This window comes from Macaca nemestrina, unplaced genomic scaffold, assembly GCF_043159975.1.
Source record: "Macaca nemestrina isolate mMacNem1 unplaced genomic scaffold, mMacNem.hap1 Scaffold_55, whole genome shotgun sequence".
NCBI classification, from domain to species: domain Eukaryota; kingdom Metazoa; phylum Chordata; class Mammalia; order Primates; family Cercopithecidae; genus Macaca; species Macaca nemestrina.
Window position 1 is genome coordinate 149,367 of NW_027257722.1, and position 26,995 is coordinate 176,361.

General features: G+C 49.2%; 1 protein-coding gene across 8 annotated transcripts in view; it reads right to left on the reverse strand.

The window, feature by feature from the left end:
- Window positions 1–743: 743 nt before the first annotated feature.
- LOC139361509 (disco-interacting protein 2 homolog C-like) overlaps window positions 744–26,995 on the reverse strand; it is a 258,761-nt gene continuing 232,509 nt past the window's right edge. For 2 of the 8 annotated variants that reach the window (XM_071090103.1, XM_071090104.1), the window contains exon 5: window positions 8,442–10,288. In XM_071090103.1, coding sequence (XP_070946204.1) covers window positions 10,107–10,288 — 182 coding nt within the window. In that variant the 3' untranslated portion in view covers window positions 8,442–10,106. Of the gene's footprint in view, window positions 1,841–6,277; window positions 7,732–8,441; window positions 10,289–11,595; window positions 11,763–26,995 lie in introns of those variants that run through there. The other 6 variants (XM_071090102.1, XM_071090101.1, XM_071090100.1 and 3 more) reach the window with 5 other exon arrangements.

Below are 26,995 nucleotides of genomic sequence, written 5' to 3' on the forward strand. Positions count from 1 at the left end.
GACTGTGACTCTGCCCAGGTTTCAGGAGCACCCGGAACTGTTTTCCTAGGGGCTCCTGCTTTGTCCTGGCTCCTGGAAGCACAGGCTTTTGACGAAGGACTCTCCCCACTGCCAGGTAAATTGGTGATTGCCCCACAGTCTGTATTTGTCACATGGGGCACAGAGAGTCTGGGCGTGCTGTCCTGGCCCTGGAGCCAGCTCTAGGACTGCCCGGCGGCATTGCCTCCACCCCTCACCTGGGAACAGGGCGGTGGGGAGGAGAAGGGAAGCAGGGTCTTGACCCTTCTGCGTCTCGAGAACACGGGAACACATCGTCCCATTGCCTCACACCATTCACAGCCCAAGCTTGTGTGAAGTATTATTTTATAACCTCCCCTGACAATGATGTATTTTATATAAGCAGCACATAAAGTGGTAATTTAATACCCTATCGAGCAGGATTAAACAATAAGGAGCAGATATCACTGTAGAAAAGTTACTTTATCCGGGAAACATTTATCTACTGCAGGTGGATGTGAATCATGGCTTCCTCCTCGGTGGCTCCTGATGAGCCTGTGAAATTCTGTCCTGTTCACCACTGTTAGTTATAAGCTACACCTTTCCTTCTATGACGTTACTTACAAGCTCTACCTTTCCTTCTATGATGTTTATTTCTTGCCTGTTCAGCACTGTTACAAGCTATACCTTTTCTTCTGTGATGTATATTTCTTGAAGGCATGGACTAAATCCTAATTCCACAGTATTCGATGCACATACTCAAGAGATACTTGTTTGAATGAATGGATTAATAGAAAATAGAAGTGGTGACTTCACTTTATTTCATTATGTCAAACTTTGTCTACACGGAAAATTTTATGGTCCTTTGGAAAAACAGGGCCTCTGTGCAGGGTTGTTAGAGATTGTGAGAATGCCGCAAATGGCTCTGTGGCTCTAGGCTCACAAAGGGCTTGAGGGACTTGGTGGCGCACCTGTGTTGAAAACTGAGTTCTGCAAATCCATTGGAGTGACCTGCCAGCACCAGCACACACAGCCCTCCTTCCCAGTTGATTTCTGCACAGAGGCTTCTTCTGAATGCCCCAGGTGAACGTGGGTTCAGCCAGCACTGCTGGGCTTCCACAGCAAGCCAGGGTGCTGCAGGGACGAGAGAGAAGAGGGGCAGGACCAGGATCTTCCTGGGCCCCAGTGCCCGTGTGGGGACGCTGCCTGGCCTGGCTTTTCTGGGGGAGGTCAGGGAAATGATGGCATGGAGGGACTGTTGGTATGAGTCGCTTGCTCAAACATAGATCCCAGGTCTGTGTGGGAGGCAAATAGAAATTTATGTGGGTATCATCAGTAACATAGCAAACATGGGCTTCTTCACTAGGGTGGCTGACCCTCTTGCTCATCTGCTGAGCAAAGGCCCGGCCCGGCCCGGCCCGGCCTGGCCTTCTACGCCTCCACAGTGAGCTTTTCTCAAGCTCTGTCCACTCCATGGAGATGGCCGGAGCCAGGGCAGATATGGGGTGTTTTCCACTTTTTATTTATTTTTTCTTTTTTGAGATGGAGTCTTGCTCTGTCGCCCAGGCTGGAGTGCAGTGGTGTGATCTCGGCTCAGTGCAAGCTCCACCTCCCAGGTTCACGCCATTCTCCTGCCTCAGTCTCTCGAGTAGCTGGGGCCACAGGTGTCCGCCAACACACCAGGCTAATTTTTTGCGTTTTTAGTAGAGTCAGGGCTTCACCGTGTTAGCCAGGATGGTCTCAATCTCCTGACCTCGTGATCCACCAGCCTCGGCCTCCCAAAGTGCTGGGATTACAGGCGTGAGCCACTGCACCCGGCCAGGTATTTGTCAGTTTTTGAAAGCTACATTTAAAGAATGAAATAGACCAAACAGAATTACTTCCTTTTGAATATTTAATACTCAGTCTACCAGAACACTTAAATATAGTTAATGTATTCAAATAATAAGAAAGAACTTTCCCTCTGTTCCAAAGAAAAAGTATAAACAACCTTTTACTTGTCAGGGATTTCACTATGTTTCTAAAAAGCCAGCAAGCACTTTTCCTGAAATAGACCCATCTCTTCCTCTGCATAGACCCTATGAACATTTTAGCTACATTTCTGCTGTATCTTAATGTGATAGATTGTAGAAAATTCCTTGCTACTGGAACTTCACGATGCTTTCCTTTGAAACATCAAATAGAAAGTATGGATAGTAAATCTCAGACTAGTTGCAATTATCAGTCTTGGTAGAGCTGCAACCCACAGCCTCTGTCAATTACAACAGAGTGTGTCTCCCCAGCAACCCGGATTAGATTGCGGACCAAGCCAGGCTCACCCAGGATTCAGTGCAACGTCTTTCAAAGCTGTAGTCACTGCCCCTGGAGGAGACTTGAGAATTCCTCCCTTTGATGCCTGTGCATGGCTGTTCTCAGATCACAGCAGCTGCAGCAGCATCTCAGAGGATGCCAGCAGGGGTGTCCTGGGTAGTGACACCACGGTAGGGGCCTGCAGTGTCTGAATGAAATGGGCCGTGAAAGTGAGCACCCTAGAGGAGTCCACAGCCACGTTTCAAAGGTGCAGTGGCCCGAGGTGAACCCCAGAGCACTGAGGAGCCTGGAGTTGACCTGTCACGACTTCATTGAGAGAGCTGACTGAATTCCGTACCTGTGCGGGCAAAATATGGCTGTTTGCGCTTGGCCCCTTCTCAGTCCAGGGCTAGGGAGGTTGTCTGCACAGCTAGTGGGAGCTTAACTTTGTGCACACTCGGGGTTGGGTCCCACTCCTTTCTGTGAGCCCAGGGAAGATAGACATGCCGAGCTCTCCTGGAAGAGGGCCCTGACGAGCGGAAGCTGAGCTTCAAGATGGTCGGCCTTGTGGTGTGCGTGGCGGGTTCGGAGTCGGTGTGTGCTGAGTGGGGGCCCGGCTGCTGCTGTCGCTATTGGGCTCAGCAGACGCTGCGGGGGACGTGGCTCCTGTTGTACTTGGTGGTTTTCTCCTCACAGGAGTGGGTTTCCCTGCTGTGAAGGTGTCGGGGCTGTGACAGGCAGCCTGGCAGGAGGAAGACGCTCGTGGGGTTGTGCCCCGAAGCCCCCTTCCTCTTGAGGAGCATGAAGGGGGTTTGGGACCCTGCTTCCGGCTGCGCTCCCTTGCTAGGTTCTTGGCCTCGGGGGCCAGGAGAAGCTGAGTACAGGCCTGAAACCTGGACCCCTTCCACAGCCTCCGTGGCGTTTGTGGTGTTATGCAGGACGAGGCCCTTGGAACTCCAAGCCCTACCCTGGCATGCCCGCCCACTGGGGCGTCTTGGGCACCTGCTGTGTGCTAGGCTCCGTGGTGGGGTGGGCGGTAGCAAGGGCTGTGGGGTAGAGTGGACACGGTACGCGGATGATGAGAAGCGTCAGGGAGGCAGTGAGAGCACAGCTGAGACCTGCAAGGAGGGGACTGGCTGTGGGTGTTGGGGCTCAGGGAGCTGCCTCTACCCAGAGCCACAGTGGCCAGTGAGGGCAGAGCAGGGGACCGAGGCCCAGGGAAGCCGTGTGTATGGTTCGCATCAGGTGTGCAGGTCTGCTGGGCTGTGCGGCCCTTCTCAGTCCTGGCTGGGCCTGGGGTCCCAGAGGGAACGGAGGGTCTTTGCATCTCCCTTCTCTTGCTTCCCTGCTGCTTCCTGGTCAACGGATGCTTCTTTTTTTTTTTTTTTTGTTTTTTTTTTTTTGTCTTTTTTTTTTTTGAGACGGAGTCATGCTCTGTCGCCCAGGCTGGAGTGCAGTGGCCGGATCTCAGCTCACTGCAAGCTCCGCCTCCCGGGTACACGCCATTCTCCTGCCTCAGCCTCCCAAGTAGCTGGGACTACAGGCACCCGCCACTTCGCCCGGCTAGTTTTTTTTTTGTATTTTTTAGTAGAGACAGGGTTTCACCGTGTTAGCCAGGATGGTCTCGATCTCCTGACCTCATGATCCGCCCGTCTCGGCTTCTTTATTGCAACTCTGGCAGTTATTCTGCATATTAAGAGGTGTTTCACAAAATCATAGGGGGAGAGGCGGACTAGGGATTCATTTTTTTTTCTCCCCCTGATTTTACACGGAGCCTTCTACTACCCCTTAGTGTGGAGGCAGAGTGCAGATGCTCTACAGTTCTCTGTCCAGGAAGAGAAGAGCTGATGGGAAGTCACAGATCTGATCATTGCAATAGCACTGACATTTTTAAGTGGGAGAATGCTGATGTCTATAATAATCAGAGTAAAACTTCAGTAGCTTCAACATAAAGATTCTGAGATGATCTTAGAGCCATTTCGTCCCTAGATCCTTCTGCAGTGTGGAGTGTGACATCTCTACCAGCCTCTGGTCAGTGGCCGCCTGGGGGTAACTGAATGCTTGAAGTGTAAATGAGAACTTCTAATTTTATTTAATTTTAGTCAAATTTAAATAGCTATATGGCCCGGGCACCGTGGCTCATGCGTGTATTCCCAGCAGTTTGGGAGGTCGAGGCGGGTGGATCATGTGAGGTCAGGTGTTCAAGACCAGCCTGGCCAACAAGGTGAAATCCCATCTGTACTTAAAAATATAAATAAAATAGTCAGGCGCGGTGACAGGCGCCTGTAATTCCAGCTACTCGGGAGGCCGAGGCAGAAGAATCACTTGAACTCGAGAGGCAGAGGTTGCAGCAAGCCGAGATCGAGCCACTGCACTCCAGCCTGGGTGACAGAGGGAGACTCTGTCTTAAGAAAAAAAAAAGATTTTAAAAAACCCTACATGCCCCTAGTTGCCTCTGTAGGAGACGGCATGGTTCCAGAAGGTAGACTTTGTGTTGAGGACTCTGCAGCGTCAGGCTGGAGACAGTCTCCCTTCCTAGCAGCGTGGGCCCCTGGGCTGTTCTTCTACCAGAAGGGATGGTGGCGTCTCTGGGAGGTATCTGTAGACTCAGATCTGTGTGGATTAGTGACTTGTGTTACTCACAGATACTTAATTTTATGGGTAAATAAATACCTGGACTGGCTGCAACTTCAGGGCGAGATTCGGGAGTAGGGAGTGAAAAGTGACGACGGAACCCTGGGCTTGTCCTGCTGCCCCCAGGACCCGGTCGGGGTGCCTTCTCGTCTGAAGTCCCAGCACGTGGTCAGGGTACCCCTTGCCTCAAGCCCCCAGGAAGTGATCGGGGCACCAATCCCCTCTGAAGCCCCAGCACCTGGTCGGGGCACCCCTCCCTTCTGAATCCCCCAGCCACCTGGTCGGGGAGCCCCTCCCTTCTGAATCCCCCAGTACCTGGTCGGGGCGCCCCTCCCTTCTTAAGCCCCCAGACCCTCCTGGCCTGCGGTGCTGCTTCTCCAAATGCTGTCCTTGGCTGTTTTCCAGGAGTCACCTGCACCAGAGCAGGCTGCGTGTGTCATTTCTTGTCGGATCTGGGGTGACGGTGAAGCTCATTTATCTTGTCTTCCTCCTCACGTGCCGTATCTCACCTGTTGACTGTCTGAGTTTGTGTGAGTGCGTGTTGTGCGTTCTCAGGCTGTACTCGGTGCTTAGGTGACAAGAACGTCTTAGAGCAACGGACTGTCTGCTCCAAAGGACGCTGGGCATGAATCGAGACACAGTTTACTTGTGGGGTTTAAATTTCCTGGGTGTTGGAGGCAATTAAGGGGAAACAAGGTCTAAAAAAGCCCCTGCAGATGAGGAAGGCAATAATGAAAAAAATTACTCTATACACACTTAGCAGATGATTGACTTTGTAGGTGAATTTTGCATTTCGGGAACTACTAAAGCTACTGTTTGTAGGGATTCCTTGATGAGCTTCTTGTTTTCTGTCTAGAAAGTAAAGTGGATCGGTTTTGCCTTTAATGCTGACTGACTAGAATCTACTTCCTTTTCCCCCCATTCACGTTAGGGTGGGGATTGGACTGGAAGAGCTGTAGGATCTCTTTATTTCTGATCTTAAATGAATTTTTTCTTCAATGCCCGGTTCTTTGGTTTGGGAAATGTGCTCAATTTGTACCGTGCTTTAAATGTACACAATGGTCGAAATTGCTACTTTTCTTTAAAGTTAGATATAACATCTTAAGTAAAATGTCATCTATAAATCAGGCACAGTCTGGGGCCTGGAGACCCCTCTTGTCACTTCCTTCCAGCTGTGTCTTCTTCCCTGGCCACATTGCCCCTGGCCACATCTCCTCCCCAAACCACGCTGTGTCATCCGCCCACCACCTCACCTCTGGTCACAACACCTCCCTCCCGGCCACATCACCTGTGGCCTCACTGCCTGCCTCCCTCCTTCCTGGTGACCTCCGTGGCTCCCACTGTCTGCCCTCCCGAGGGTCTGTTCAAGGCTCCTTCCCCGTTTTCCACTCCTGAGTGGGTCTCGGGGCCTAGATGTTTCACAGGATGCAACTTTCTTCCCTTCCAGCCGTGGGTCTCTGAGCGACAACTCCAGAGAGGGCACTAAGCTCTCCTTACCTACCTGGGGGGCCCTGAGCCCTGACCACCGACCACCAGGGCTTTTCTGCAGTGTGTGGGGCAGACTCATGCATGAATTGGACTAAAAAGATGCTTCCAGGAATCCTTGTTTTAAGTGCACTGGAGCAGAGATGGGGAGAGGGGACCACCTGGTTTGCTCAGAATTTGGTCCTGATCACAGCCAACATAAGCACCTCCTAAATGAAGCATTCCACACACTGATTTTACACATGACGGTTGAGATGGCTGGAAAGGCTTCACACAATGAGTGAGTTTGAGCTGCATTTGAAGGAAGAACAGGTCCCTGTAGGTGGAAATGAAAGGTAAGCGTGACCCAAGCCATCAGCAGCAGCGGGGGTGGGGTGGTGCAGACTCCCCATGGATGGTGGGCATGGCTGAAATGCAGGAGAGGGCAGGGGTGCGAAGGAACGGCAGGGCGGCAGTTAAATCCCCCTGCAGAGAGGGGACGTGACTGAGATATTATCACATGTATACAACTGAGAGATGATTTGAGGAGGATTTCTGGGAGCCTGTGGGAAGAGCACGTGGTCATCATCAGTTCTCGGGATCTCTTTTTATGAAGTGAAAATAGTCTTGCCTCTGCCTATCTTGTGAGCTGTTGTGACGATCAAATCAGATAATCTTCAGCGAGCCTTGTAAATGCTAAAGCTTATGACAGACTGTTCCAGCCCCCTTGTCTCTATCCTCCTTTCCTCCTGAGTAACGTGAACCCTGCTGGGTACCTCACTATCTGCCTGGTTTCCTCCTCCATAACGTGAGCCTTGAGTACTTGCTGGGTACCTCGCTGTGCACCTTCCTTAGTAACGTGAGCCCTGAGTATTTGCTGGGTACCTCGCTACCTGCCGTACAGCTGGCTGTAGAATTGTCAAACGCACTTGGCTGGCACATAAGCAGAAGTGCTCGCTGGGCCTTGGGAGGGCTTTCTGACATGTGGGTGCCTTCTGTTCCCTGTTAGGCTGGAGCTGCAGGAGCCCCCCTAGACCAGATAGAGGACCAAGGCTGTGGCCTCGGGGTGGGGGCTGGGGGAGCTCCCTGGGTTTATTGTGTGGGTGAGAGCAAACTTCAGTCCCGCTGTGGCATTGGGATTCAGGGTTCCTTCTGGAATGTTCTGAGTGAGAAACAGGAAGTGTGCACAGGTGCGTCTTCTGTGGATTTTATGGTTATCTCTTGGGAGAGCACTGGTGCCTCTGAACTATGAACCTGCAGAACCACTTCTTCCACTAACGGCCGCCTTTATATAAAGAATGACTTACAAAAGATGCCACTTCAGATGGAGGTATTTGCAGGTGTGGCCTGAAAAATGAACAAAATGACTTTCATCTCAAGGAAAGTACCTTACATTTTTCCCAATGATAGACATTTGAGCTTTCCAGTGAATATTAAAACATAAAAATCTTGTGTCCACCACTTTCTCATGTGATCAATGGTGATACTGATGTGGGGTTTTTTTTTTTGTTTTTTTTGTTTTGTTTTGTTTTGTTTTGTTTTTTGGACATATAATGAAATGTGGAAGCCGCTCATAACTCTGAACCAGTATTTTCTAACCAATGTGTGATTACAAAATCGTGTGCTGGTAAAAGCCATTCAAGTGCAAGACGGACCAGTCGACTTAGAAGGAATTGGGGCAGAAAGGCCCGTCGACCAGAGCACAGACTCTGTGTTGCAGACAGCCTGTACGGAAGTGCCACTTGTTACATTTGGCAGCAGAGAATACCTAAAATGATCTGAAAACACAATGAAAATACTGCTTCCTAATTGTATATCAGTATGGGGTCGGACTTTCTTCATAAACTTCAGCCATGGCTCTGCAGCCCACTGAACGCAGATGCAGGCATGAGAATCCTGCTGTCTGAGGTGCAGAGATGTTAGGTGTTTTCACAGTAGCACAAACTGTTGCCACGCTGCTGCTTATTTTGGAAAATGGTTTCTTCTTTAAGACTGTGTTAAGATGTAATGACTTTATCCTTGTAAAAGAAACTAAATTATGTTCTTTTTTTTTTTTTTTTTTTTTTTTTTTTGAGACGGAGTCTTGCTCTGCCACGCAGGCCGGAGTGCGGTGGTGTGACCTCAGCTCACTTCAACCTCTGCCTCCTGAGTTCAAGCGATTCTCCTGCCTCAGCCTCCCTAGTAGCTGGTACTACAGGTGTTCAGCACCATGCCAGGCTAATTTTTGTATTTTAGTAGAGACGGTGTTTCACCATGTTGGCCAGGCCGGTCTCGAACTCCTGACCTCAAGTGATCCACCTGTCTCTGCCTCCCAAAGTGCTGGGATTACAGGCATGAGCAGCCACCACTCCCGGCCTGATGAGAAAGCTTTTTTGTGCTCTTTAATAAAGTGCAAAGGGTTCCTGAGACCCAAAAGTTTGAAAACCACTGGCTTAAACCGACAAAATTGTCCATGATTCTTCAGTGTATCTTCTAATCTGTTGATGGAGAGAGGACAGCAAGGGTTGCTTTACTTTTTTCCTTTCACAACTCAATGGTGCTGGGACAACTGGGGTATCCACATAGAAAAGGATGGACTGGACCCTTCCTCACCCTACACGCAAAGCTCAACATGGTTCCAATGTAAGGAGCTGACTGAGACCCATTCTGTCAGTCTGCTGGGTACCATAACGGACACCACAGACCGTGCGACTTAGACAATAGCATCTTATTTCCTTTTTTCTGGAGACTGGAAGCCTGGGATCAAGGTGCGGGCAGGGTTGGATTCTCTGGGGCCTCACCCCATGCTGTGTAGACAGCTTCTTCTCTGTGTCCTCACAGGTTTCTCTTACGTGTATGCAGCACTGAGGACTGTGTCTAAATTCTCTTAAAAGAACACCAGTCATACTGGATCAGGCCCTACTTTTAAGATCTTATGGGACCTAAATTGCCAAGTTAAAGGCCCTGTATGTAAATACAGTGACATTTTGGGTTTCCGGGGTTGTGACTTTAACATGGAATCTTGGGGGAGGGGGACAGTTCAGCTCATAACACCTTTAGGGGAGAATCCTGGAGAAACTGTTAGGTTGGATTAGGCAATGTTTCCTTGGCTGAGACGTCTAAAGCTATAACAAGCAACTGAAGGGAAAAAGACGGTATCAAAATTAAAAACGTTCAATTCAGAGGATACTATTAAAGTAAAATGACAACCCACAGAACAGGATACATTATCACGATAAGGACCTGATATCAAGAATATATTCAAAAACTCTTAATAAAAATCCAATTTAAAAATGGACAAAGGATTTGAATAGACACTCTCCAAAGAAAGACATATAAATGCCTTAAAAAGCACATGAGATGTTTAGCAGAATTCGTCATCTTAGAAATGGAAATCAAAACCACCGTGAAATAACACTTCACAACCACCGTGATGGGTGGGTAAAACCCCAGTATTGGACAGTGACATGTTGGTGAATTGGGGAAAACTGAAATCTTGATATATTGCTAGTGGGAGGGGAAGTAAAATGGTGCAGTTGATTTGGAAAAGTCCGACAGTTCCTCAGAAAAGCATGAAATCACCGTACGACCCAGCAATTTCACTCCTAGCCATATGCTCAAGAAAACTGAAAACATTTTTCCAAAAAGTATGTCATGCCTGAATCTTCACAGCAGCATTATTCATAGTAGTAGAAACAGTCCAGGTGTCTGTCAACCGGTCACTCACTGAGATTCCACTCACCTTAGACGTGAAAGATGTCAGCACCGAAGGTCACACCAAAGGTCATGCACTGTACGATTCTCCTCACAACAGGTGTCCAGAATGTGCAAATCCAGAGAAAAGGAAGTTGGCTGGTGATTGCCAGGCGCTGGTAGAAGGAAGGAGCCAGGTGCTGACTCTTAATGGGTTCAAGGTTTCTTTGGCCTGTGGTGAAAAAGTCCCGGAATTACATACTAGTGGTTGATGTGCAGCTTTTAGAATACGCTAAAAAGACTGAATTGTATTCTTTAATATTGGGGCTTTTGTGCTTTGTAAATTGCTTTTCAATTTAAAAAGGAATTCAAGAAGTTATTTGGTGTTGATATGATAGTATCCAAAACAAGTTACTATGTAACTCACGTCCCCAGCGTTAAACTTCATTTTCTGAGGATCTTGAAGTGTTTGAGGCTAGGAGACACAACGATCCTATACTGTATGTTACACCCCATCTTACTGATTTCTATCTCACATAACCATATTCAGGAAAAACCGACATGTAAATGTGAGCTGAATGCTATGCAGAGGCACATTCCTCTTACCCGGATGATCTTTAGTGGTACAGTAAGAGATGAGATCATAGCAACGTTAGTTTAGTTAGTTTAATTTCCATGGCAACAGGAATTTGGCACATGGGATGAGTTAGATCTCCCTGCACAGCTCCTAACGGGGTTGCCCATTTCTGTGTGGTGTCTGTGTATATTCTCGCTGTGGAAATAAGTGATAGCACCTGCACAAACACTTGTCCAGAAGCGCACACGAAGCTGGTGAAGGCAGAGGACAGGCGAGAGGGAAGCATGGCTCAGCCCTGGCAAAGAAGACCGTTATTCCAAACGCAAAATATTCAGGAACACAATCCTTGGGAAGACTGGTGATGTCTTTAGACCTCACCACTATCGGGTTGTATCTGTGCAGCCAGTTACCAGAGCCGCAGAACGGCGTGTGTTGGTATTGGTGTCATCACTCAACGATTCTGACTTTTCCTGGTGCTGAGGATGACTGCATATGGCAGAAGCAAAGTGCTAATCTAGCACAGGTCATCATATCCAAGTTCTTTTCTATGAAGGCGGGCAGGGTTAGGAACCACCCCACCCCACCCCACTCCCCAATCCTATAAGAACTGGGATCTGATGATCTGTGCTGTCGAGAGAGGCAGGGTTAGAACACCTCATTCCTCAATCCCATTGTTGAAAATAATAGTTGGATTGGGAGGGTTTTTACTCCTAAGGTTGAAGCCGTGCATTTCTGGAGCCTGGGCTGTCAGTCATGGTGGCTGGGGAATGCTGGGGCTGCGGTTGTCTGGCTGCCGGTAGCCCTGCTGGTGGGTCCTCCCTCTTTGACACCGTTCATTTCTGAAGCTTGCTTTCCCCGGTGTTGGAAGTAGCAGCACTGGAAGAATGGCCGCCTTCCTACAGTGAAGCTCTGGCAGGAGAGGAGAAGATACGGAGCGTCTGTTCAAGGACGTGACGTTCTGGGCACCGCACCATGCGTTCTGCTTCTCAGCTGTGCCTCCTGGTTGATGTTACCATCACCTGGCATTTCCCAGGAGGTAACTCGCGAATGCCACACTGATGGAACAGTGCGGCTCGAGTCCAGGGCCGCTGGAGCACATCAGCAAGGTCAGGCTGGACGCATGTGCTTGCTGACAGGAAAATGACAGGAAATGTCATGTCAGTTCAGGAAAATGACAGGAAATGTCATGTCAGTTCAGGAAAATGACAGGAAATGTCATGTCAGTTCAGGAAAATGACAGGAAATGTGTTTGCTGACAGAAAAATGACAGGAAGACGACAGGAAAGAGGCCCATGAGGAGAGGAACCAGTAGATTCAAGGCAGTTAACCGAAGGAGCGAGCCATCACAGGCTGGGAGGACACCCCAGCCACAGTGGATGTCAGCGGTGGTGGCTGGACTCGGGGTCCGTGAATGTTGCATGATCGAATGTGTTTGGTACATTCTCAGCTCCTGCCCAGGTGCCTCCCAAGCATCGGGTGTTGTGGCTCCCCACACCCTTCCCATCTGTGTGTAGCATGACCACCACCTTCCTACCGTGTGTTTGTCCTATCACGGCTGCTGTGCCTAACGGATGCTTTGCTTTCCAGCTACTTTCCTATAACCAAAGCCCTTGAACGACTTTGCGTTTCAGAGACGACAGGGTATTAGTTTTTCATGATTGCTCTGAGGATTTCCGAAAGCAAATGTAACTTACAGGATGGAAGATATTGGAGACAGTAATTATAGATGACTTTTCTCAGTTTTTTGATTGTGGTAAAGTTACACAGCACTCTATTTTTAACTGTATGGTTTTGTGGCATTAAGTGTGTTCACACTGTCGTGCTGCGATCACCGCCATCCATCTCCAGAACTTTCTGGTCTCCCCACGCTTGAAACTCGGTCTACCAAACACTAGCTCTCCTCCCGCCCCAGCTCTGGTAAGCACTACAGGTTGCTTACAAAATAAGCTTTTTCAGTAAGAGAAGGGGCAAGGAAAAGAGCTCTAAAGACTGTCTTGAGATTTGAGGAAGTGTTTTAGGTTTTGTTGTGTGGTTCCCGGTGTAAAGGAACTATTGAAGACGTGGGAAGGCGAAGGTCTGTGATCTCAGGAAGTGCTGGGCTGGGCAGCTTTCCCACTGTGACGGGGGCACTTGCCCTCAAACCTGCCTGAGATAATCGCGTGAGGATGGTGCTGCATTGTGACAGCTCTGAACTTGGTCTCCTTGAACGTTGCCAGGTACATAAGCTTTGGCGGTTACCGTCTAGTGTCTGTGGGAGACCTAGAATTTGAACATTGTTGACTTTAGGACACACTCATTTTATAACACTCTACCTGTTCTCATCAGTAGGAAATATGCTGTGTCCTTTTTTTTTTTTTTTTTTTTTGAGAGGGAGTCTCGCTCTGTCGCCCAGGCTGGGGTGCAGTGGCCGGATCTCAGCTCACTGCAAGCTCCGCCTCCTGGGTTTACGCCATTCTCCTGCCTCAGCCTCCCGAGTAGCTGGGACTACAGGCGCCCGCCACCTCGCCCGGTTAGGTTTTTTTTTTTTTTTTTTTTTATTTTTTTAGTAGAGATGGGGTTTCACCGTGTTAGCCAGGATGGTCTCGATCTCCTGACCTCGTGATCCGCCCGTCGTGGCCCCCCAAAGTGCTGGGATTACAGGCTTGAGCCACCGCGCGCGGCCTTTTTTTTTTTTTTTTTTTGCCTTAATATTCTGTGTTGCTGTAACAGTAGTTGCAGCGGACGCTACTTCTGGTTCATGGTCATCACCAAACACAAGCTTCAGGAAACCGTGTGAAAAATGAAGGGGAAAGTGCTTTTCTGCAAAGGGCTTTTTTGAACATCCTGTTTTTTTCTGGAATATCTGTTTTGGTGTAAAACGTTTTCATATTTAGGGATTTGTAACGTGTTTTATACTGGTTAGCTTTGAAACCCCATGTTTTTGCATGCCATGGGGCTGCTTTATCCTGTTATTCTATGATATAGCAGGTTGGCAAAACTATTGGTTATTTCACTTTAAAAACCAAAGCAGCTTACAGATTGAGTGTGATTCTTGTAAGAATTTAGTTGTAAAATTGATTTGTGTTCAACAAGCTTACTGGAATGGCTAGATCCGTGGACAAAAAGATAAGAACATGTCAAGTCTCTGGGCCAGGAAGGACTTCCAAATAATACAAGTGATACACATTAATTTCTTAACAAAAGATTAGATTTAGTACATAACTGTTTAAAACCTCCATATTTTCTATTATAGCCATTCCACAGTGCCCATGGGGGTGGGCTGCAGGACTGCCTATGGAATCCAAGGTCTTTGGGCGTTGAGGTCCCTGCAATAAAATGGCATCGTGTTTGCATATGACATATGCACATCCTCCTGCAGACAGTCATGTCAGGGTTGCTCGTAACAGCTATACCATGGACATACCATGCGAGTAGTTGTTTAATGAATAATAAAGTCTGAATGCTTAGTACAAACACATTAAAAAATATGTTGATCTATGGTTGGTTGAATCCACAGGCCTGGAACCCGGGGAGAGAATACAAACTCTAGAAGCAAAACGAACAAAGCACTTGAGGTCAGCAGTGACGGGTGTGGGATCACACTGAATCTCATGTGTTTTGCTGTCTGTGTCACTGTGTCCCGTGTAAACGGGAATCATTTGTAGCTTAAGGTAAAATAGGTAACAGGAAACACTACAGAGTGGGCACGAAGGCGCGCCCCTCATTACCCCGTGTTACAGCCAAGCGTCTGCCTCCTGGGGAAGGATCTGTTCTGTGGGGAGACTAGATGTTGATGATTTCCGGATGTGTGAAGGGAAACTCCCTCCGAGAAGCGTGGCTTTGGCCGGAGCACATCAGACGAGAGTTAGCGTGGCATGGAGTTTCCACAGTGGCCCTCAGGCCTGCTGCTTCTCTCCTCTCCCCACCCCTGGCCCTGACTCTTACCAAGGGAGGCAAGTTCAGCTCCAGCTGAGCCCCGCACAGGGCTGTGGGTCTCTAGGGCAGGTGCCCACCTTCGCCTGAACAGGCTGTGTCAGAGGAGGGTCTGGCTGTACTTGAGCTGTGAGAGATGCTCTCAGAGATCCAGCATCCTGAAAACCCAGGTGCTGAAGGTTCCTCCTCTTCCACCATCCTGCGGGGAAGGGGGTCTTATCCTGCTTCCCCTCAACCCGAGCTGACTTCTTGTCTGTTCTGTACACCTAGGTTTTCAGAACAGTTTTGTTAATCATCTAGCAGACAAACAACCATAAGGTGACAGCCTGGGAGGGTAGACGGCGCTGGAAGGTAGTTTCCTGAATAACAGCGTTCAGTTTCCTGTTTTGCCATCATTTGACCCAAGGCCCCAAGATAATTGAAATATTGTCAGCCAAACACCGATTTTTTATCTGAGTTTTTTTTTTTTTCTTTTTAAGTTATGGGTGCAAACTTATAACCAGGGACCTGACAAAAGAGAAGGATTTATTTGCAAAGTGAATGTCGGGGATGGTTGGCATTTGCCAACTCTGACTAGCAGGGACCCAGGCTGCTTCGGTTCTGCCGCCCGACTCCTGACCCTCCAGCTCCTGCCCCTGTTCCCACCAGCAGGAAGAGGAGCGGGAAGGTGCCTTTTCCCCTTTAAGGGGGTGAGGTGAGAGTTGCACCTGCCACTTAGCTAGTCCCTGGGGTGATTCTCCAGCATGGGTGGGAGTTGGGTTTGGAGGCCTGAGCCCCGTGAAGCTGGGGTTGCTGTTCCCTGAGCAGCAGGAAACTGGACTCTGGGAAGTGGGGTCAGAGGGTAGCATTCGCAGGAGGGGCCTCTCGTCCCATTTGACATCTTCACTGCAAAAGGGGGTGTGGGCTTCATGGTCCATTGACAAATAGAACGTTACTTTTTTTTTTTTTTGAAGCACATAGAACCCTAATTCCTTTGGCTTTTACTAAAGTGGCATTTTGTAATTCCACATGATTTCATTGATATACTCGCAGGAGAGAATGCTTCCTGTAAACCAGAAGGATCTCTGCGACAGTCCTCGATCCATAGAGAGTTCATTTTCCCAAGGTTATAGACACAGCCTTAGGAGGGGTTGAGGACACACTGCGGCAGCTTCAGGAGGTCCTGGACATGTGTCCAAGGTGTTTGGGGCACAACTTGGTCTTACACATTTTAGGGAGACGTGAGACATCAATACATGTGAGACGTACGTTGGTTCAGTCTAGGAAGGATGGACGGCTCGAAGCGGGGAGGGGTTTCCAGGTCACAGGTAGATCAGACAAATGCATTTCTGGTGCATCTTTCCAGAGGAAGCAGTCAGATCCGCATTTATCTCCGTGTGCAGATGGTGACTTTGAGTTCTGTCCTCTGTCCATGAGGAATTTCCTTGTGGATCGGTTGTGAGGGAGGTACGTGGCTTTTCCCTCCACCCCCAGTAGCTGTCTCTGTTAGGAAGAGCATGGGAGGCAGGTTTGCTCTAAGCTCTTCCTCACCTTGATGTCCCTTTAGCGTAGTGATTTTGGGGTCCTGAGATGTATTTTCAACTTCATGTTTCTGAACACACTGGCACTCTAAACAGTGTTGTAGGAGGCATCTAACTTACTTAGAAGAAGAAGAATATTTGGAAACACTTGAGCACCTTCGTCCTTGAGAGAACCAAGCCTTTGTTTAGTTTGCTTTGCCCTGAGGCTGTTACGCTGTCCCGGGCTGTGCGGCCTTAGAAAGCTGTGCCCCTGTGAGCTACTGCCTGTGGAATCTGGTGACTTTGAAGTTAATCCAGCAGCTACATATTTTGGAAAGCAGATTCCCTCTTAAAGTGTTGGTGATTATGATTCTAGCACTAGAATTTCAGTGTGTATTTTCCACCCTTCTTACTTTGTCTCCTCATACACTGAGATGCTGCTGCATTTGCCCTTAGGCTTCACGGAGGGAGGGTCAGTTCTGACCCTTTCTTAGATATTGACCTTGAACGGACAGAATCGAGATTCAGGAAAACTCTCGAGCTGTGAGAGTGTGCTGATATCTATGTAAGTGGGGTTCATGTGTCAAACTCAGGTTTAAGAAAAACCAATTCTAGGCTGGGCATAGTGGCTCACACCTGTCATCCCAGCACCTTGGGAGGCTGAGTTGGGCAGTTCACTTTTGAGCCCAGGAATTCAAGACCAGCCTGGGCAACATAGCAAGACCCTGACTCTACAAAAAATTAAATAGGACAGGTGATGTACACCTGTGGTCCCAGCTACTCGGGAAGCTAAGGCTGGAGGATGACCCAAGCCTGGCAGGTTGAGGCTGCAGTGAACCATGATAGCACCACTGTACTTATGGTGCACTGTGCCTGAGTGACAGAAGAACAACCACCCCCCCACACACAAAATATCAATTAATGCAGTGGCCAGTTCTGCTGGGACCACCTGTTAAGACTACTCTGGGTCTCATGGTTTGAGAAGCGTCTGTCCGGGGTCGAGAGGGAGTAGCTTGAGGGCCTAGAAGCCAGTTCTTGTGGTTGAGCGTGATTGCGGGTGTGGAGTTGGGGGCAGGGCTCTCCACGGCATGAGTGGGTAAATGGATAGGCTTCCAGGACGAGCCCCTGTGACTTTGCCTGGTTTACATCCGTCCAATACAAATCCACAGGCTCTTACTCTAGAAGCTTCTGCAGGGCCTGATGGACTGGCCTGGGGACAGAGGGTGCCCTCAGAGCCTCATGGTGCCGTCTGGTTTAGGAAGAGCGCTTAGTCACCTAGATCTAGGATTTATGGCACTACAAGGGGACTCCTCACACTCGGAGCAGCATCCATCTGCATTCTAGACTTGGTTCTAGGCAAAGTATTTTGGAGCCTGTTGGTACCCTGTGTTCTGTTTATGTGTAAAACAAGTTAGAGTTATAACTAGTTAAAACCTATTTTTAAAATTTTGTCACAGAATATGGCAGTTGTGGTGGAGCCTGGCCAGAGACCCCCACACTCAGACGCTGTTGCTTGCTGGAGTTGCAGGCGTTGCCTGCATCGGCTGCCCCTCCCGGCGTGTCTGTGTTCTTGACACGGGCGCCCATCGAGGCTCGGCCTGTGAGAATCGTGCCACCGTTTGTCTCCGTGTTCCTCTGAGGTTCCGCAGACTTCACGGTCCCGTGGAAGAGCATACGGTATCTGCTTGCATCCTGATTTCCCCAAACCCCAGGACAGACCAAGAGTTCCTTACACACAACTGCAGAGGGCCCCGTGGCGTGGATTTGCAGAGACACAGCCTTTCCCCAGCTTGGCCTTCGTCTCCAGAGTTGGCTTTAGGGTGATAGAAGCTTCCTTCAGACTGGGGGGCCTTGAAGCTTTGGTGCTAGGAATTCGGTGACCAGCACGGATAATACCCCGTTTCTCTGCATTTGTAGCAATAGTTGTTAACACGACCACGAGATGTACAGAGGAAGGAAAAAGGAGGTTTTATTTTCAGAGTAACACTCTGTGCTTTGGGAAATGTGGTCTTGGGGGAGCTGTAAGCACACGCCCCTCAGGAGGGGAGGAGGCCGCGGCATTACACGTTCCGGGGTTTGTTGGCTGTGTGTGTTCATCGGGCTCAAGGAATGTCTGAACGTTTACAGGGAAAGTGGGGTTTGTTCATCCGGTTCGTACAATGTCTGAACACTTACAGGGAAAGTCTAGCACACATGCAGTGAGTTAACCTGTAACATCCATGTTCGCCTTGGGGCAAGTGTAACATTTGAAATGAGGTGGACTGGGCGTGTCATGTACAAAGGTGAGCTGTTGGGCGCAGACGTTTATGCGCAGCATCAGTCACAGCCAGGACTGGCTCAGGGTCTGCAGCCTGTGGCAGGAAAGGACACTCATGAGGCCATTCTGTCCAGTCGGGGCTGCCGGCAGGGTCCCAGGGTGGGGCTGTCTGGTCGACCGGCATCTGGAGTCCACCCAGGTCCAGTGGGCAGCGTTCCTCTAAACCAGGCTTCTGATTGTGGAGGAGACTTCATGCTGGTTAACACACTGTACAGGAGTAATGTTGTGGGGCTTTGGGGTCCACCTTCCCTATGATGCCGGTTACATTTCTCTCCGGACCTCACAGCCACAGAGATTGCACCTCGTCTGACAGCAGGGGGTGCCATGTTGACATAGTAATTTATTGTATTAACCTTTTTATTACTATTTTAATAACTTTTTTTTTTCTTTTTAAAGAGATAGGGTATTGCTGTGTTACTCAAGCCAGTCTTGAACTCCTGGCCTCAAGCAATCCTCCCACCTCGGCCTCCCAAAGTGCTGGGCTTATAGACGTGAGCCAGTGCGCCCAGCCTACAGCCACGTTTTTAAAACTCAGCAGTTTAAAAATCCTATTCCTTTTACCCCCTCAAGCAGGCTGGTTGGCCTTGTGCAAACTGGGGTGTCACGATCTTAGCCCCCCTTTTATTTTTCCCTTTGGCCTCAAATTCTGATGAGAACAGCAGTTACAAAATGGGCTTTAGGTGATCCTTCCGTTACTAAAGCCAGAATTCTCACCAGTTAGAGGTGTCTGTCCCCAGGATTCCAGAAAGCTGTTTTGAATCAAGCCCGTAGCAAATAAGTAAGGAACTAAACTCTTGGTCCTCTGCTTAGTACCAGGGGAATGGGTTAGTTGCTGATACCCTTTGATCTGTGCTCACGTGCTGCATCTCATCACGGGAAGCAGAGTCGCCCTGTGGAATAAAGCCCGGCTCAAGGTGGCGCGTCGAGACGCTTGGGGCTGTCAGTCCCTTATACAGCGGCAGACTTGGAGACTCAGTATCGCGTGCAGAGCCCAGGCAACCGGAGGGCATCCACCTTAGAGACCACATGGACGGTCGGCAAGGTGGATGTCCGGGCATATGGCCTTGACAGGGCCCACTGCGAGGTGAATTAGGAATTCGTTAGCAAAGAAATCAAACTCGCCTTTGGGTCCCAGCTGCTTGGAAGGCTGAGGCGGGAGGATTGCTTGAGGCAGAAGGTCAAGGCCGCGATGAGCCATGATTGTAATACTGCACTCCGGCCTGGGTGACATAGCGAGACTCCAAGTCAAAAAAAAAAAAAAACACAAAAAAACCCCTCAAACCTTACTCTTCATAGCAAGAGGGAGAATTTATCCAAGTAACTGAAACAAAATCTTAGATGATGTAATTTCAGTGGCTAAGTGAGCTGTCCAGCCCACGTGGCTGGCTCACAGCGCAACAGAGCCAGGTGCTGCTGCAACTGCCCCCCAACCCCGATCGCTTGTGAACATTTTCTGTTTTCCCATATCTCCCTTTTGGATACGTAGCTCGCTACTTTATAGCTAAGCATCAGTAAAACAGGTTGTCTATTTTGAAAAGTAACTATTTTGTCTTTTAAGGACAGAAAATGAAGCAGGTGACAATAGCATGGCAACCTGGTGAATAGATTTAGAGGAATATTTAATACTTGGCACCACTCTGATCCCTTCTTCTCTCATGCTTAGTTACAGCTACCGCCTCCTAGGACAGAACACTTTGAGCTCTGTGAGTAGGAATTAAACATGTTCTAAATCAGAAGTTTTAGTTAAGCAGTATTTTATGTGAATGCCCAGATCCTAAGTGTTCACTGTGCTGGTGTGTGGTGTTGAAGAAGGAACGAGGGCTTGGGGCTGCGTTTATGGTGCAGCGTCCGGGTTCCCATATGTGAGATGAGGGCCATGAGACACGGCCTGGAAGGTTCAGACTGTGGGATTGAATGGATCTACCCACTCCTGGAAAGCCTCAAGTCTAACTTGACTTGGGCTGGTTTTAGGGAGATGCTGGCAGCGCTGTCCTCACAGGTTACTGGGAGGGGCTCTGGCACCATCACCGTCAGGTGTCTCATGATCAGTCCAGCTTGCTCATCTCGGAAGCTGCTGGTCGTATTCTCGTTCCTGTTGTTTGTTGCGTGTTATTTAGGGTTCTGTTCATGTGGGGACCTAGGAAGTTTCACAGTGAGAGGAGAGCCGCTGAGCCACCTTCCTGCCTGGACGCCAGCCCCACGGAGGACCGTAACTGCTTGAGGTTGGCTTCTGCCCCCGGCCTCACCTGTGGAGGCATTGATGCAGTGGTACTTTCTAAGCTCCTGGGGCACACAGTGCTGTTGTGTGGATCCACAGGCCACTGTGGCGTCCAAGCACGTGCTCCTGGAGGAGAGGACTCTGCGGGCACTGATAGTGGGAGCTGGCTGAGAGTCCAGCGAGTGAGACTCCCTGTGACGTGCACAGCTGCCACCTGCACAGCCCCTCCTGACGCCAAGATGGTCGTGCGATAAATGCACAAAGCGTGTCTCCAGCAAAAAGCCGCCGAGTGTCCACATCCAGCATATCCACCATGGTGGCTTTTAGGTGTTAATACGATGAATGTGAGCAGCAGGTGGTCTGCGTCGAGTGTGACTGTGCCAATGCAGTTTTGTTCTCATGTCTTGATGAGCATGAACGGTTCCTGACGAGGGTAGGTAACGATGCTGTGACCTGAGACTGCAGTATTGTAGCTTGAGGAACCAAGGAGTTCTCTCTTGCAAACCCATCAAGGAGGATGTTCCAGGCTGGTGACTGCTCCATGAGGTATTCAGGGATCCAGGTTTCTTCCCGACCCCTGCTCTGCGTTCCCAGGGTCACGGCTGTCCTTGCCGTGGTTGGGAATGGATGATTACCATGCTGGCGGGGAGGCTTAAGGTGAGAGTGGCAGTGATTTACCTAATCTACATAATGACAGGGAGCCTGGAAGTAAATTGTAGCCATGGCCTGGAGGATGGATGATGGATGTTGGTGAACGACTGGCTGCACTCACCGCAGCTGGCCCAGGAATGGGGAAGGATGGCTGAGTATGCCATTCAACGGTACCTGGTTCTTTCAGATTTGACTTCCTTATGGATTTTCTGCTGTAAAGAGGAGAGAGCCTGTGGTTCTAGGCCAAGCATCTCACTCATCTCATAACATCTTGTATCCCTCAGCCAACATTTATGTCAAGTTTTAGAAGTCCTATCAAACTGGCAAGCATTTCTCAATTTGGTTTAACCATTGGATTTTATATCTGTGTCTGCATGTCTATTTTACATCTATGTGGTTATTTGACACTCTGTAGTACCTTTGTAATAGGTTCTATTTGGTGGAAGTTACTTTCAACAAACCCTTGCTGCTACTTGAATTTTCAAGGTTGCAAGCAGAAAGGAGAGAATAAAAACCACATCTTCTCTAATTTTAAAATTTGTTGTTTCTCAAATCACACCAGAAGTACAGATATTACAAATTACAAAAGCAGCCAGAATCAAGGTTAAGAGATTTCTGGGTGATTCTGGCTAATCAGCAGTATTTGCTGAGGTGTGTGCAGCAGAGCAAAATGCCAAGAAGCCCGGGACGGGGGAGAGTTGGGAGGCCAGGCTGTGACTTCAGAGGTGCTGTTGCCTCAGGAAGAGGAGCTAGATGTCGAGAGGATAAATGGCCACAGGTGTGACCACCGCCATTCTTGCCGAGGTACAGAGGCCTTTGTACAGGGGCCTTTGTGAGCTGAGTTAAAAATCGAAATTGAGAGAGTGCAATGCATTCTTAGTTTTTAAAATAAAATGCTAATAGAGAACGTTTTGTTTGTAAGAATGTAAAATGTTACATCTTTGTTTAGAATTTAAGAATAATAATTTGCTTCTGAGATCTTTGTGACTGAGATTTGAAATCTTAAGTATGGTTTTTTCTTCCATGTTTTATACATATGCACGTATACACATATATGTAAGGTATATAAAAGGAAAATAAGCGTGTCTGTATTCACATTTATATACACTTCCATAATGTGTATACTTCCAGTCACACATAGGTCTAAGAGACTATGACTTGACTTGATAACCATGAGAGGGTAATCGCGCCTCCCGCGTTCCAGGCCTCACACAGACCGTGCCAGGTTTTGGAAGCAGGAGTTTGTCTGCAGCCACTTCGGGAAGCATGTGGTTGCCAGGATTGCCTAGAGCTCCAGGCTGTCTCCAGTTCCAGCCTCCCTGGGGTAGAAGCTGCCCTACCAGGGGCCTGGACATGGACGTTAGGGCCTGGAGCCAGGGACCGCTCCTGAAGCGGGGGGCTCCCCTCACGGCTGGGCATGAGAACCGAGGATAGGAGGCGGAACCAGCCTAGGGCCAGTGCACGGCCTCCCTGAAGTGCTTGCGGGAAGCCCCAGCTGCATTTTGCTGACCCCATAGACAGCACCTCACTCTGTGAGATCCCCCTGGCCCACCTGTCAGGTTCCTAAAATGATGAAGGTTTCCAAAGCTGTGAATTTTTAGGTCTAGGCTAAAAAGTCCTGGGACAGACTCACAGGGTTCTTTATGTAGAAATGATGAGTGTGCTGGTGACTCAGAGCAGGCACTGTACCCTCACTCCAGGGTCCTTCGTGCCAGGTGGAAACGAGCGTGTGGGTCACCCAGAGTCCCTGCATCCTCACTCCAGTCACTGCTCTTTGGTTTCTTAATTAAAAGCCTAAAAGCCTTGATAATGAAAATGCATTCTCCCCAGAGAGTCGAGTTTCCGGTTATGGAGGCTCACCTGTAAATGCCGTGCCAGGTCAAATATGCTGAGATCTGGGCCAGGTCCTGCTTCCTGCCCACGGCCAAAGCAGGTACTTCATTTGGGATGTGACCCAGGGGGATATCTGAGAGGCCTGCCGGTCCCCGAGGGATGAATCCGCTGGCCTTCACACTCTGCTCCGGCCTCCATCAGCTCCTTTCTACCTGCAAACGGCCTGCTTTGACGTTGCCATCATTGGAGATATGTTAGGGACTCAGTATGGGTTGACACCCATAGGACCAGCAGATGGTGGAAAGGTGGGAACCAGGGCTGGGAGGGTGGTGACCACGGCCAAACTGAGAACAGTGGTGGGCTGGGAGGTCCATCTTCTGTCTAAAGTGTTTTTCAAACTAAAAAACATAGTGTCTCAGGAGCATGAGAGGGCAGGCCACAGACGGGGAGAACGCATCTGTAAAAGACTCATCTGAGAAAGGCTGTTATCCAAACCGTGCAAGGAACTCTCAAAACTCAACAAGAAAATGAACAACCTGATTAAAAATGGACCAAAGACCTGGACAGATACCCCAACACAGAAGATACACAGATGGCAAATCTACACGTGGAAACATGGCCCGCGTCTTATGTCATAGGGCGAGGCGTTACTGTGCACCCATCGGCCTGGCCAAAACCCGAACTCCGACACCGCCGCGTGCTGGTGGGTGTGTAGGCATCAGGACCCTCACTCATCACTGGAGGAAGTGGGGCAGCTGCTGTAGGAGGCAGCGTGGCGGTTTTCCGTGGAACTAAGCTCTCCGACCACAGGAGCAATCACAGTCCTGGACGTTTACTCGGAGGAGCTGAAAGTTACTTCCATGCGGAAATGTGCACACAGACGTTGACAGCAGCTTTATAATTGCCAAAACTAGAAAGCAACCAAGATGCCCTTCAGCAGGTGAATGGATAAACTGTGGTATGTCAGATACTGGGATATTATTCAGCGCTAAAAGGAACTGGACCCCTAAGCCATGAAGACAAGGAAGGATCTTAAGCGCATGTTGCTAAGTGAAACTCCAATCTGGAAAGGCTGCCTGCTGTCTGAGTCCAACCACAGCACAGTCTGGAAAAGGCAAAGCTGTGGAGACAGTCAAACAATCAGTGGCTGCCAGGGGTTGGGGAAGGGAGAAATGAATGGTAGGAGCATAGGGGATATGGAAGGTGGGAAACAACTCCAGGTGGGGCTTTCATGGGGGATCCATGCCGTTCCACGTCTGTGAAACCCACAGAGTGAGCAGCAGCAGGCCGAGTCCTCGTGTGAGCTGTGGACTGTGGGTGGTGGTTCCGTGTTGATGCGGGTCTGTCGTCATACAGACATGCTGGTCTCATGAGGGCAGGAGAATGATGGAGGCTGTGCCTGTGCTGGGAAAGGAGATAGGTGAGGACTCTCTGTACTTTCCTCTTGATTTTGCTATGAACCAAAAACTGCTTTTAAAAACGTCTATTGAAAAGACAAAAGAGTGCTGGCCAGACAACATCTGTGTGAGGGTGTGGCCTGTGTTCTACATTCAGAATTTCCGTTAGAATACACACATCTAAATTTTTCAAAGTTAAACCTTTGCATTAAGTAACTCACTACAAAGTTACAGTATCAGCTTGAGAGCTGCCAGGATGGCCAGGATCCTGTATCCTGACAGGCTTCTCTCCTTACAGGTGCAGTTGACGTCCATGGCCACATCCCAGTAAGCGGCAGGGCTGGAATCAGGAGTCAGGCTTTGCGGGACAGAGAGGAAGTGAGATCTGCAAGCACGTGGCTGAGGGCCGGCAGGGGGTAGCCCATGGCAGGGGGCCGGCAGGGATGACTTTTTGATCAGTTTTCCTTATCGCTGAGGCCTTCCTAGACTTGGGGAGTTGGAGTCCCCACTCTCGGGTGCCTCAGAAACCAAAGGCTGCTCGTAATCCTCAAGTTCCAGATGCCTCAGGGGAGGTACCTGGGTTGTTGGGTACAGTTCCGTTATTTGCTGCTTGGTGGGATTTGCCCGCAGGATTTCTGGTTGTTTTTAAGAGCTGATGTTTGAGCTGCTTAAAATCACATATGGATGTCGATTTACCTATAAAAGTTAAGAATAGAATTTTAGTTCAAAGAGTTGTGAAAATGCTCAAGGTCATGTACTAATGTATACATTACATTTGTGGAAATATCTAAAAGTCCAGGATTTATATTAAACAATTCTCTTGATTTTTGTAATATCTACCTGTCATTTTTCCATTTGATTAATAGATGTCAGAGGGCTTAAATTTTGAGTGCCTGAATTCACTGAAATTAAAACTTCTTACATCAAATGTAATTGAACTGAATGTAGCCAACAGTGCATGCTTTTATAAGTACTGATTAAAATATATATAAAAACACATATCCATGAACATGCAGGTGTGGGCAACATATTAAACCATGGAAGTAGAATTAGTATTCTTTGTTTTCTGAGAAGACAAATTTTTAAAAAGCCAAGGGGTCTTATAACTTTCTAGTTTCCAACTTATTTGCCCTAAAGTGGAAGATTGACAGCAGCAGAAGAGGAGATCCTGGGCCTGTGCAGGCTCTGGGAGCAGCGGGGTGAGTGCTGGAAGGAGCTGGCTGGAGGCAGAGCCAGGGAGGTGCTCAGACAGGCCAGGACGGCCTCAGGGCACGCGGCTCAGTGAGTGAGAAAAGGTTCACATTTCTTGGAGAGCCCTTGACTCTGCCCACGGAAAACCCAAACTCCTTCCAACGGGGATGTGCATCTCCTGTAAAAGTTGTTACTCCCAGAAAGAAAGCCAGTGGATGTAGAAATTTTACGTATGCAGAAATTATTTCAAATTTGTTTCTAACCTTATCCTTCTCTTCCCCCATCTTAATGTGTGGTGACTTTCTGCAGGTGACGCACACATCTTAGGAGAGCGCTGTATTTCAGTTGTTGTTGGCTCTGTTGTGACTTTGTGGTGTCCGATGTTCTGGTTCTGAGGTTCTGCCCAGAACGGGGCTCCTCCCTGCTGAGCGTTGCTTGTTGAAGGCCCGTGTGGAAACTTTCCCTGTAAGCTCGTTGCTCGCAGCAGTCTTGGTTCAGAAATCTTTGGACCTCCTGAGACTCCACACAACCTTCTAAACTTTCTAGCGTGACCTTTTCATTTTACTGTTCCCCATTAACTCAGATGTTTTCCAGAATGTAAGTAATCTGCTGAATGCAGGGTGGGAAGTGCCCTCCGTTGGCTCTGGGGAGAAGCATGGCTGTTTCTCCGGGTGGAGCTTCCCGCCCACCATGGTGTGCTCCAAGACGCAGCAGGGTTCTTTGGCAGAAGTAACCGTCGAAGGCCCGTGTCTCCGTGGCAGGGTGGCTGTGGGTATGCGGCCTCGCGGCCATACCGGCCCCTCCCCATCAATGGCACCACGGAGAGGCGCAGGGGGAGGCCTGGGATCTGTCTCCAGAGTCACAGCTGTGCTTCCGAGACTGCGTCGTCGGTGTGTAACTAAACATGCAGAGAAAATGTTGGAGATAAGCAGGAGACGGTGTCTGTCCCTAATGAGCTCAGGCGTGCCCTTGAGAGGGTCAGATTTCTGTGCGGCTGATCTGGACTCAGCCTGGCTGTGGCAGTGCAGGTGACTGCTAGGCTTTGGCAAGGCTGCACCCACTGTCCGTCTGAAATGGCCCCCTTCCCTGGCTCGCGGTGCCAACTGGGCCCCCAGGTCTGATTTCCCGCTAGGACGGAGGCCCTGTGTATGTGTCGGGGGAGGGGAGAGGTGGGGGTCCTACTTTATTGCCGTATCCAATGCCACGCGGGGTCAGCACTCAGGAAACACGTGCTGTGTGGGTCAGCGATTGAGTTCAGAAACCTGGAAAATTCAGCAGTGTAGGCTTTGGGCATGACCCGTCCAGCCTTGGGGCTCTTTCTTTCTCTGAATTTCCTTCCATGGC